This window comes from Clarias gariepinus, chromosome 4, assembly GCF_024256425.1.
Source record: "Clarias gariepinus isolate MV-2021 ecotype Netherlands chromosome 4, CGAR_prim_01v2, whole genome shotgun sequence".
NCBI classification, from domain to species: Eukaryota; Metazoa; Chordata; class Actinopteri; order Siluriformes; family Clariidae; genus Clarias; species Clarias gariepinus.
In genome coordinates, this window is record NC_071103.1 from 21,123,173 (window position 1) to 21,136,509 (window position 13,337).

General features: G+C 36.8%; 1 protein-coding gene across 1 annotated transcript; it reads left to right on the plus strand.

Annotated features, from left to right (window-relative positions):
• Positions 1-2,916: 2,916 nt before the first annotated feature.
• grhl2a (grainyhead-like transcription factor 2a) lies at positions 2,917-11,930 on the plus strand. Its single transcript, XM_053493701.1, has 16 exons — positions 2,917-3,009; positions 3,623-3,809; positions 4,059-4,114; positions 4,262-4,577; positions 4,737-4,795; positions 4,923-5,079; positions 5,273-5,384; positions 5,958-6,052; positions 7,392-7,550; positions 7,706-7,793; positions 8,476-8,618; positions 8,731-8,768; positions 9,076-9,164; positions 9,878-9,963; positions 10,054-10,118; positions 11,297-11,930. The coding sequence occupies exons 1-16, from the start codon at positions 2,993-2,995 to the stop codon at positions 11,409-11,411; spliced, it is 1,782 nt and encodes a 593-aa protein (XP_053349676.1). The 5' UTR covers positions 2,917-2,992; the 3' UTR covers positions 11,412-11,930.
• Positions 11,931-13,337: the final 1,407 nt, after the last annotated feature.

Sequence of the window (13,337 nt, forward strand, 5' to 3'; positions counted from 1 at the left end):
GGGTTTCTAAATAAGTAAAAACGGCCTTCAGTTGAACAAAAGATGTATGACCTTGCACCTCCAGGGTTGGGGGGTTTAAATCTCGCCTTTGGTCTGTCTCCTTAACACCTAGAGTCATAGGTCATTGCAGCCACCAGCCATCGTTTATGAATGATGTGTATGTGTATGGGCAGTTTAATTTCCAAACATCATAACTCAGTTCTTTGTGATTGTAAAAAAAAAAAAAAAAAAAAAAATTACAAGCTGTTAGAAAATATTTTGTCCATTCTTGATTGATTTTTATTTTATTTTTTTGTGGAACAAGTGTGTTAAAAAGCAGAAATGCCACAATTATATTTAATTTTTATAAATCAGTTAGATTTTTTAGATGATTTGGCAAAACTCTATAATTCCACCAGCCAGTTTTGTCCCAGTAGAGAAGGTTTGACTGCGGATTAACTGCATATATGTTTGTGGTCCCATAAGTTTATAATAGATTTCGAAGTCCTGATGGGAGAATGAGGAAAAGTGGACATGACCAGGGGGACCAAACAAAACAGCTTTCTGTGGACAATGTGTGCAACTCGTGTCTTGTGCACAAAGTGATCATTCATCTCTTGAGTGTTGTAGTATACCTTCCTTTTGTAAATATTACTTTTGTAAATATTGAAGTGCAACATGCCTGCCAAATGCAGCAAGACCGGTGCTGGTAATAGTTCAAAGCTTCTAACAGAAAAATATATAACAACAAAACATATTTTTCAGTCTTAAACACACACAAAGTAGTCCATACTTACGTATCTCTTTAATTTTAGGAATTTATTAATGGCAACCAAGAACGATTATTGAATATTCGCAAAATTGCAGTTATATTTTTATTAAAATGAAATCCGGTTAAAGTTAGTTGACATTTGCTAGTTTATTCTAGTAAACACATGAGGAGGCGTAATGAAATATGATAGGTATTTATTTTTCTTTCCTCGTGAATTAGGTATGTTAAAACACAGCCAGTGTGAACTACTTAAATGTCTGAGGCTAAAGATATTAATTTATCTTCTACAAATATTTAAATAATATCAGTCTCTATAGTCATTAGCACTATCGCCTTGTAACTTGTTTACAAATTTGCTCATAGTCCATGTGTACTATGCAAAATGTGCCCTGCAAAGGATCGGTACCCTGTCCATTGTGTTCCCCACCTCTGCCCTGGAGTAAGCTTCAGGCCTCACATGACCTTGTAGAGGATAATCATTATGGAGAATGAGTGAAATAGTGATATTGCATCTTATATTAAAGTCAAGGTCTACATTTTTAAAAGTACTTTTAACACAACACAGTTGACCAAAGTGCTGTACAATCCTTAAATAGTCTGTGAAGATTCTTAACCGTCCAGGGGTGATTATCTGGAAGTTAAGTCATGTCAACTGGATTTCTTTCTTGTTAGGTAGAAATGTTTCACCACTCATTCAAGTAGCCTCTTTAGTCTAACTACTTGGACGAGTAATAAAGAAGTGTTTCTACCTAACAAGAATGAAGTCGGGTTTACATGACTCAACTTCCAGGTAATCCTAAAATAGTTGCAGACATAGAAACAGACTATAAAAACAAACAATAATAAGAATGTAAAATGAAATCTATATAAAACAAGAAACAACAATAATAAGCCGACCATCATTATATAAAATGAGCACATGAACCAATATAACTAATAATAATAATAATATAAATAAAAAACATGGAAAAGAGTATGTCCTTACACTGTATTAAATGCCAAAGAATATAAAAGATCTTGAGTTGAGCTTTAACAATAGGAAGAGTAGGTGCCTGCCTGATGTACAGGGGTAGCTCATTCCAGAGTTTAGAAGCTGCTGCTGAAAACAAACAGTTGCCAAGATTCTTTTAACCTAGATTTGTGAACTGTAAGTAAAAGCTGATCATTTACTATTACTGTGCGGCTTCAAAAGGGTCAGCAATATATGGTGGTGCTAGATTATTTGGGGCTGCATTGGCTATTAACAAAACCTTGAACTTGACCCTGAACTGCATAGGGATCTCAGAACAAGAGTTATGTGTTAAGGGTTACGTGTACCCATTACAAAACATGTGCAGCAGTGCTTTGCACCAACTGCAACCATGCAAGAGAGGCCTGACAAACACCAATATAAAGCCAATCTATACCACGTTATCCAGTGTACTGGGTCGCATGAGACATCTTAGCGCATGAGACAGAGAACACCCTGGACAGGGTGCTAATCCATCATTGGGCACACACAAACACACTTATTCACATACTACAGCCAATTAGTCTAATATACATGTCTGTGGGAGGATACACACCAAGCATAGAGAGAACATGCAAATTCCTTGCACACAAGCCGGAGGCGGGAATCAAACCAGGAACCTGGAGGTACAATGCAATAGTGCTAATCACAAAGCCACCGACTTTCCAAGATATTAAAACATTTAGATTTTTTTTTTTTTAAGGCTTGACCTTGACCTACAACCTAAGCTGGGAAAATGGTCACATATGCAATACACAATGCACTGCTTAGGGTGGTGTTGTACCTCAGCCCCTCTGTAGTACATTTTGTACACAGTGCATAGAGAGTATGTTGGTCTTGTCCCTATGACCAGGCCGCGTGCAGTGTGAGCGCGCGCAGGAATCGACTCTGATCCAAAGCGCCAGTAGTGACTCAGCGCCAGTAGTGACTGTGAGTGAACTCTCGCCCCGCCCACTAATTGAGTAATTCATGCCCACCTGCGTTACAGTCACCTGCTGGCGTCTCTCAGAACGCTGAATCTTTGGAAAGTCTTCTCCCGCCCACATACAGTCATTTTTCTTTGTTTATATAGGTGGAACGGGGTTAATGCTAATGTCAGACGGATGTTAGGAGTCAGGTAACGTTTACCGTTTGCTCTGTTGTTCTTCTAAAGGCATTTATACTGACTGAAAGGTTATACCGCTTCCTGCACAGGATTCCCAGCAGAAACGGTGGATTAAGCCTTTATAAGCATGGCTCAGGAGGAAAGGTAAGTCCACCTGTTCGGGTAAAAATTCATTTCTTTGCAGCAAACTGTCATAAAAGCCCTCGCTGGTTTAGTGTAACCTTTATTAATATGGGGGGAAAAACTGTAAGCCGACTTAATTTAGTCTACGATAATATCTTAAGTTTATTTTTCTAGTGTGCTGACAGAAATCAAATGGCTCCAAGTCAGATGTTTATTGTCCCAGGTCACAATAGTATTGACCACTCATGTAAACATTTAACCTAGATTTCCTGATCTGCTTTTGTGCACTTCCACTGGGCAGTATCCATATCCACTGGGATAGTGTATTGTGTGTGGGAATGTAAAGGGAGAGCTCTGGGAATAGTAGGATTTTGGTGAAGCTCTTTGTTGACTCCAGAAACACCTCAGGCAAGAAGAGGTGTTGGTTTTTTATTTAGCATAGGAGTCTGCTTCGGAGAAAAGATGATGAAAGAAAACATCTCTTTTTTTTATTTATTTTTTGTCTCTTTTATTATGTGTGATCAAAACTTGAAGCTGCACTGTTGATACTGAATTGTCTTAAGGTTCCACTGTGACAATGATATACTCCAAATCATCAGCTTTTTCTTAAAATGTATGTTTCTTTGCGGCACAGTAAGCGGCTTGTAGTAGTGGTTCCCAACGAGACATCCTTCCTTTCCCGACGTGTGTTTACAAGTGAAGATGAAGCCTGGAGAGCCTACTTGGAGAACCCTCTCACAGCAGCCACCAAGGCCATGATGAGCATCAATGGAGACGAGGACAGCGTAGCAGCTCTTGGACTCCTGTATGAATACTACAAGGTAAGAAGACGTTTAATGATGAAAAGTCATCCAAGTGTACCTAAATCAGCCTTCCTGTCTTTTTTTCTTTTAATGTTGAAATTTATATTGAATTACCCAGAAGAGGTATTTTCTGTGCTTACGTTTGTCCACAAGAAAAACGAGGTGTTACAAGAGAACTTTCTTACAAGATAGACTTGTATTTGGAAGTGGTTTTGAGCTCTTTATTTAGCATGCTATCCTGTAACCATTCTCTCATGTGCCTCTCAGGTTCCAAAAGAGAAAAGGCTCCTGTCTGTAGCTAAATTTCCAGAGGAAGAAAAAAGGTTAGTTGTGCATTTATTTGCTCCCAGCTAGACATATGCATATGAAATGTGATAATGATAGGATTTGATGAAATTCACAATGTACAAAGAAATGTATTTATTTATTTGTTTATTTACTAATTTTAATTATTTGTTCATTTTTCATAGATTATGCCATGGGAGTGTGGAATCCATAAATGAGCGCATTCAGGGCACCAGGTCTCCCCCAGTCAACCTCTCAGTCAACACAGACTCTCGCAGTACAGAAGTGAAGCGAGACTCCTATAGCACAGTACCAGCAGAGGTGGGAGTCGTGGCCACCATAAAGTCAGAGGTGTATTCTAACCAACAGCAAGAAAGGCAGTCATACCATCACATGTCTTACCACCCATCGACTCAGGAGGCACATAGCAGTTATGGCAAGGATGAGCAAAGGAGCATGCCTGATAGCACCTTTGAAGACTCTTACTCTGGTGAAAATGTGGTAAGAGATTTTGCTTGTGACCCTATAGTACTCTCGATTAGGTTGTCTGCTAAATGCTGTGCATCTACAGATATATGAATCTGGGATATGCTGTAAGGAAATGAGCCAGTTTTTATCAATATCAGTATGCTAATGTGTAAAATTTTGCACGTTTTGCAGAAGTTTAGAGTGCCCACCACTTTAGAGACACAAGACACTCACTTTGAGCATCCTGGAATGTAAGTTTTATCCTCTAGTAATAATGTCTTGAGATGCCTTTTAAGCTGACACAGCCTAGGAAATGAATTTTTATATCTTACCTGTCAAGGGGTTTTTTAGTAACACTATTTACCTCCTGTGATGTAGGAACACACTCCAATACAGTATAGAAGCCAGTCGCTCAGTTCGGCAGAAGCCTGGTGAGGGTCCAATGATCTATCTAAACAGAGGTCAGTTCTATGGCATCACGCTGTCTGAGGCGGGGATCAGTAAAAGCTTGCCTCATCCTATCAGCAAAGTGAGGGTGAGTCATTGTCCATTTACATACTAAGCTTCACCAGTCTGTTTTGTTGGCAGTGAAGCAAAACTGGTGTTCTGGTTTGATGTAGCCATAATTGTAAATTCTGAGTGATAATCTAGACTGTATTTTAGATACATGGGTTTGTTTTTGTGTTTTCTGTGCTTTATGAAGCCGTCGCCTTGCCTTTGTGTGACAGAGTGTGGTGATGGTGGTGTTTGGAGAAGACAAATGTCGTGATGAGCAGCTAAAGCACTGGAACTACTGGCACAACCGTCAGCACACTGCCAAACAGAGGGTCTTGGACATTGGTAGGAAATTTGTGCGCCCTCTTTTTCTTACCACTTTACTAAGACTTTACCTCAACCAACAGCTGTGTGTCTGTGTGTGTTACGTTGCCCTAACCTCCTCATTCATAGTCTTTTGCTTCCTTCATATTGTATCCTGGTAAATGCAACATAAGTAAAAGGCTTAGGGCAATGTAATCCATCACCTTTAGTCGCAGAGTGAAAATGGATAGACAATAGATGCATGGTCAGGTCAGAGACAGGGGCGTGGGGGGTTCCTCTTAAAGACCAGTTCGATGGTCTAATGAACAGGATGTGGACGAAGTCATGTATTGGAAAGCTTGGAACCTGATATGCCATAATGCATGGTTTGAATAACAGTAGCTCAGGATTCCCCTTGGCAGGTTCTCCTTATGTGCCGTAAATATGCTTAATCTATGTAAATAGAAAATCTTTTAAAATGTGTTTACTTTTGGAGGTGTATTCTCTTTGTACTAAAACCGTAATATTATCTCAAAGCTCAAAGAGAATTAATCTATTGCAAAGGGTTTTTTAAATTTATTTACTATTTTCTCTAATCTGCTTATCTCTATAAAGCTGATTACAAAGAGAGCTTCAACACTATTGGGAACCTTGAGGAAATCGCCTACAATGCTATCTCTTTCACCTGGGACATTAATGAGGAGGCTAAGGTGAGCATGCAGATGGAAGATATTGAGATTAGTGAAAACCTCTTTGCCCAATAGTGTTAGCGACCTTCTGGAATGGTTTGGATTAACTGATGAAGTTGTGAATTGAGTATATCAAATGATTACTAGGACTAGTATGAATACTAGGTCCATAAATTCAGCATGAATTAAGAAAAAGGACCATTGATTTATGCTTTATAGGTCAAGTATGGATTGATCATATCACAACAATTACAACATAAAGTGGTATGGTCTATTTAATTTCAGGCTAGCAGTATTTCCTGGCTTGGAGCCTGACTATTCAGGCTTCAATCTATCAGTATTTCCTGCTTGTACTCTAATAAACTTGAAAAAAAAAAAATACCGTTACCTGTTGTGCATGAGCATGTTTCTAGTTTATTAACTGATGTCTGTTGAAAGGAATCACATGACCATGGGAAAAGACGTGGTTCTCACAACATTACACTTCTTATTAAACAAAAGTTACAGGTACAGACATGAAGGCAAACTAGTCCATCAGTGGGAAAGTATTTTCGCTCCAGGCAAAAGCATTTCCCACATTTCATCTTTTAAAAAGTAGTTTTTCCAGTGGATCTTGAAATATTGGCACATGTTGTTTTTGCAGTTGAGCATATCAAGCAAACGTCTTTCAGGTTATTTGAATAAACTAACTGCTACGGCAGAAGTGAACCTAATCCAAAATGAGGCACTGATCTCTTAATTTAACATTTTTTCTTATGATTTAGTTTGTTTTTTATTCAAAACTGCTTTGAAATTAAAGCTGGTATTTTTAATATTTGTTTATTTATTAGATAGCGTTTGTGTTTAGCTTATAGGCTAACTTGGTCTGGCAGATAGTTGTTCTTTATTAGGTCATGTGATCATAACTGTTAAGGATAGAGAAATTTTATGCAATCATTTGAGAATGAATCCCTTGTAATGATGTGGTCATTAATTGCCAGTGACTTCCTGGGTATTAAAAAAACATTCACACCATAAATTAACAAAAACATAATGGTAACAAAAATACTCCAGTTTGACCAGTTTGTTTATGTAACACCGGGAATTTGTCATACTTAAGTCCATTGGACCTTTAACATAAGTATCATACGGAATCTAATAAAGCAACACTGGTTTGTTTGAGCCACAAAAAACTGGAAAGGAAATCCCTGTGTAGGTCATTATTATAACAAATATCAATACTAAACATTCATCCTAGCTTAATATTACAGTACAGTACAAAGAAATTTTCAGGGCATCCTTTTTCCCCCTAATGCATATTGTTTGAAATTTTCCTAAAGTAGGTTGTAAATTTACATCATCATGTTTTCATCCTTTGTAGGTGTTTATCACGGTGAATTGTTTGAGCACAGATTTCTCCTCTCAGAAAGGAGTAAAAGGGCTTCCACTTATGATTCAGATTGACACATACAGCTATAACAACAGGAGCAACAAACCAATTCACAGAGCTTACTGCCAAATCAAGGTCTTCTGTGACAAGGTAACTAGTACTTTAACAAATAATTTTTAATCTATTGGCAAGTTTGACCATTGTCTTGTGTTAGGTGTCAAACTAAATGCTGTAACACCTGCATTAAACATTATGTGGATTATCACCTACACATCTGTGCTTGTGCTTATCCCTTTTCTCCATAGGGAGCTGAGAGGAAAATTCGCGATGAGGAGAAAAAGCAGATACGGAAAAAGTCAAAGGGTCATGTGGCTGGAGGACAAGGTCACAATGGTGAGTTAAAGCAGACACATGAATAATATTACATTTTAAAAAGAAAAAATGACTCTTGTAAAATTTTGAATAATTAACATGGTGTACTTTTATCTGTATAAATTTAAACAAACATCGCTGCAGTGTGAGGTTTAATATTATAAACAAAATGTATTACAGGTTCACTATACTGTATCTTCAAACATTAAAAACATGGATTCATTCTTAAAAGATAATAGTAAATGCACAAAGTCTCTTAGATGGAGAAAATGCTCAACTTAAACATAAGCCCTATAGTAGCATCTGAAATCAGGGGGAGGTGGGGGTTAGGTGTTGTTATAATGCTGCTGATTAATTCAAATAACTGTTATAACATGGTCATGTGACTATGGTCATGGTCATGGTCATACTGTAACCTATAATGCGATATCAACCAGGGTGCACTCTATATCGTCTGGGTGTGCAGATTTGGTCCACGATTTAAATCACACTTTCCAACAATGCTCATTGTCAGAATCTGATCACAACAAGGCCTTTTTCGAAGTTCCCTATTAAAGGTGCACAAAAACTATTACTATCACTCGTGATAGTTATATGTGTGTACTTGACTGCACTGAAGAAATTTTTGTTTAAAAACAAGTGAAATGTGAAAAGTTTTGGATCTTGTCCATAGCTTGGTATATTTTTTGGCTGTTTGTTTTAGATCTGGCAGGTAAAAGAGGTCTTGGAGTGTTAATGCAGAAGAGATCAGACATCACGTTCTTCAAATCCATAACAGACCTGGATTCTCAGCCGGTGCTGTTCATCCCTGATGTTCATTTCAGTAACATGCAGAGAGCTGCACAGGTGAGGTAGTTTGTACTCATTATCCTATTTTATGTGATGAAGGATCAGAGTGAAATGCAAAACTAAAAATGAGAACCGTTTGACCGTAACTCTTCGCCCTGGCTGTTAACAGATGTTTGGGTACAGTACTGAAGAAATGGAGAGTGATTGGTAAGTGCAGTACAGTTACACCCTGTTCAGTAATTTACATGTTCTATGCACTCAGAGTCATACATTACTATTAAACAATTAAGCTGAGGATTTTGTTTCTAAATCCATATTCTGGTTTATAGTGCTTCTTGATATTTTTAGTAGTGTACATGATGATTGAAGGTATTCAGATTTTGACTCGTATGGGCAGTTTTTTATTGTAAAAATAAGTGATTGAGTAAACAAATTAAATTCTTTAAAATGGTTTTAATGATCTTTTATTTTTAACAACTGAAGAGGTAACTAACTTTGGTTATTTTCGCCACAGCGTGATGATGAAAAGGGTTTTCAGACAGCCAGAAGATGATCCGTGTCTTCCACCAGCCAAACAGAGCAAAAGTGATGTACCAAGGAGAGGTACATGTGCATAGGAGAGAAAGAGTTAAACAAAGAGAGGACTAGATCTACACTGCCTGGCCAAAAAAGTTGCACACTCTAAGATTTATCCAAACACCTTTAGTGTTGACTAGTTAATCTGTAAAAATGATTCCTTATGCTCCCAAAACCATTCTTTTACAATTTGCGTCCTGGAATATGCATGTGCCATCAGGGAAGAAAAACTCCATCGATATGATAACATGGGCACTTAGTAGATCGCTTCATGCGCTTCCCTTCTTACCCTGATGCACCCATCGTTCTGGAATACGATTATTCTGGACTCATCAGACCACATGACCTTTGTTTAGTCTATGCTCCATAGTAAATTTAAGCTTTTTTTTATTATTCTCAATAACACATGGTTTTTTGAGTTTTCATCACATTGTGTGTGTAAGAAAATGCTCTTACCTTCATTATTAAATATAGCTGTTGTTGAAATGAAAGAGTATTTAAGCCATTTCCATTTAAAATCTCCTTAGTTGTTTTCTTTGCTTGATGGAACCCAAAAATTTTACCCATCTAAAATGGCGACTATCTTTTTTGGCCAGGCAGCGAATCTTCTGTTTAAGTTCTAACTTAATAACGATTTAGCAAGTGTGCCTTAGAGTGTAACTGATCTTTTGCTATACAGTAATTGCAGTAACTTCTCTGAAAAGGTTCATGACTTGTAACCAGTGACTCTTTCTTAACAGTTCTGCTATATGTAAGGAAAGAGTCTGATGAGGTTTTTGATGCATTAATGCTTAAGTCTCCAACAGTGAAAAGTTTAATTGAAGCTGTAAGTATTCTATTTATAGCTTACTCACATTCCAATTTACAGTAAAATGAAATGTACAAAATTACAGGTTCATTCTTTTTTTTTTTTCAGATATCACACAAGTACTCCATTCCTTTTGAGAAGATGAGTAAAATCTACAAGAAGAATAAAAAAGGGTGAGTTGGAGCTGAACAATATCAATGTGGAGTGCTTATTTACTGTTCTGATTATTATTATTCTGTGTGTGGGTGTGTGACTGTATACATGTATGTATGTGTGTATATACATATTCATTATGTATAAAGCTGGATAGATACATAGACAGTTCAAGCTACACTGAAAGGGGAGACTAGGATTACAACATAGTAAGACATACAGTAGGTAAGAGAAACTAGACTTAGACTCAGATGGAACAACAGCACAAGTTGTAACAGTAATCAGAGGGTGTGGTCAAAATAGGGCTAAAGTGCAAGAAACATGACAAAACTATGAGTGTGTGACAGCTGATTAGATCTAATGGTCACATAGCATGTACACATGTATATAAATATTATATTAAGGTTTTTTTTTTTTAGAAAAGAAAGCAAACATTCTTTTTTATTATTTCATGATCTAATCTAGGAATGTCTAGGAAATACAGGCCGAGCAGTGTGCCATATTATTGTTGGGTCAAATGCATGATCAGTGCATGTGGACTAGATCTTTTATTGGTAGGACTGTATTGCTTTGCATTATGAAGTTCATAATGTTTAACCCTCATCTTCACACACAGTGGCCCTTAAAGATAGGAATAATTGTTAACTGAGCATCTACTAGCAGTTTCTTTATTCATCAGTTTAGTCTTGGGTACATCTACAGTATATGATATATTGTATGCCTGCTCAGACTGTGTACTGTATATGTCTAGGTTTAATGATTTAACAACCTTTCAAATGCTTGGTTTAAAATAGGTTTAGTGCCAGCATGAAATGTGTACATGTAAATCAAAAGCACAGATGCACCCCATGGCACTTTTATATCTGAAACAGACCTTATCTCATGTATGTAATCAGTTCCTGTTTTACTGGAAAAAAGGAGTATTATACCCTGAAAATATCTTCATAAAATCTCATGTTTCTCATGTAATGCAGGCCATAATCCCATATTCCCATGATGTAGAAATTACAGCAAAGCTGTGCATACATGCAATACACACAGTAAAGCTCATTCATTTCTACCAAGAATTGTGCACAGTGTATCAGGCAACTCCTTGATCAGACAACTCTGTGTTTTAGAGATATTTGTTTCTGTTGTTGTATTAAATATAGATAATTAAATTATGATTTTTATGCTTTGTGTTTTGTGTGATTCTCAGGATTCTAGTAAACATGGATGACAATATCATCGAGCACTACTCCAATGAGGATGCATTTGTACTAAACATTGAGTCTCAGGCAGAATGCTTTCAGGTTACGCTCACAGAAATCTAACAGCTGCATTATTAAGACATGTAATTGGACTTACAAAAGCTTTTTATCAACCAGTTAGAAAACAACAACAAAGATGGATAAAGCAGAGTACTTAAGCAGATAATAATGTAGAGTCTTTATAAATGTGTGGCAGACTGTGACAAAATCCCTGTGTATGTTCTTCTATTTTTTTCCCTGTGTTTAAGTTCACACGAAAGCATATAATTCTCCTTGCAATTTATATGTAGAATAACAGGTTCTTCAAGTAGCTTTTAATATTCTGCTTTTTAATCCACTCTTATAAAATGACCCAAATGGGAAAAACAAGCCACAGTTGGTTTGGATAGGGACTTGGATGTTATACCTGTTAACTACTGTGTCCTGTTGTCTCTTCTTTGCTATACAGTATGTTAAGATACCCTGTATGTTTGATTAATGCCTGTGCAACATGTAAATATTAATGTTTTCAGTATGTGTGATTTTTTTTATGTGTTTGTATTACTTTAATTTTAATTCACATAATAAACTGTATATTTTTTCTGCCTTGTTTAGGTAGATAATTTAATGAATTGATTAAAAAATTAAAACCTCTGTATCCTCTGAAGTAAAAGAGGTCACCAGAGGTAAGAGGAGCATACAAGTTATAGGTGGTTTGGACACAGAAAAGATTTTAAAATGAAGCAAGCATAAAATGAGAGAGCATGTTGTATTGCAGCCATAATATATTTTAAAATGGGCATGAACATTTGGTTACTAACAGTTAGTTATTAATCTCTTCTTACTCAGTACATACATTGGCATTACTTTACATAATAATCATATTGAAAGCCAGAGTTGTCCAAGTAATTTAGAGAACATGGATTCAGTTTTTTTTATATTTAATGTAAAACACCATCCTAACCATGTACTGTATAATTCTAACATTTCAAAGGATGTTACCTTTTTGTTGATCTTGTTTATGTTCTTGATTTTAGCTTAAAAAAACAAATGGTATGATATTTAACATAGCATACATGATACATGATTTGTTTTTAAATGTATCCAGTACCAGTCAAAAGGACACACCAAAGAGATTTATTTTCTACCTTCTAGAACAATACTGCATATTTCAAAAGTATTAAATAACACATATGGCATTATGTAATTAAGTAACAAGAACAGTTAGTTGCTATTTAAAACAGCTGTTAGCTGTCCTGGAATCGTTCTTGCAAGAACAGTATTGTTATGTGCGTATATATACACAATGTCACCTGTGGTGTTCCTCAGGGCTCTGTGCTCGGTCCTATTTTGTTTATATTGTATATGCTTCCCCTGGGCTGTATCATCAGCCAGCATGGTATTTTATTTCATTGCTATGCTGATGATACTCAGCTCTACCTTAGAATAAATTCAACCTCCTCGTCTACTCTGCCATCATCCACTTTAACCATCTGTTTGGAAGAGATAAAGTCATGGATGAAGCAAAATTTCCTGCAGCTGAACAGCTCTAAGACCGAAGCTATTTTAGTAGGCACCCCACACCAGGTTAGGACATCTAACATCACCAGTATTACCTTTTCTGGTCAGGATATCCCATTGTCAACATCCGTTATAAACCTTGGGGTTAAAATGGACTCTCATTTGACGTATGAGGCTCATGTCAAACATTTGTGTAAAACATCTAATTTCTAGCTTAGGAATATTGCAAAACTGCGTCCAGCACGCACTTTTGCTGATGCAGAAAAGTTAGTCCATGCATTTGTCTCCTCCAGTCTGTACTTCTGCAATGCACTTCTCATAGGGACTACTGGAATAACCCATCAAAAGCTGCAGTATATTCAGAACGGTGCTGCTAGGATCCTGATGAGAGGGTGTAAATATGATCATATTAGGCCCATTCTTAAATCTCTTCACTGGCTCCCTGTTAGAATTGATAACAAGGTTGCCCTTCTTACCCACCAGTGTATT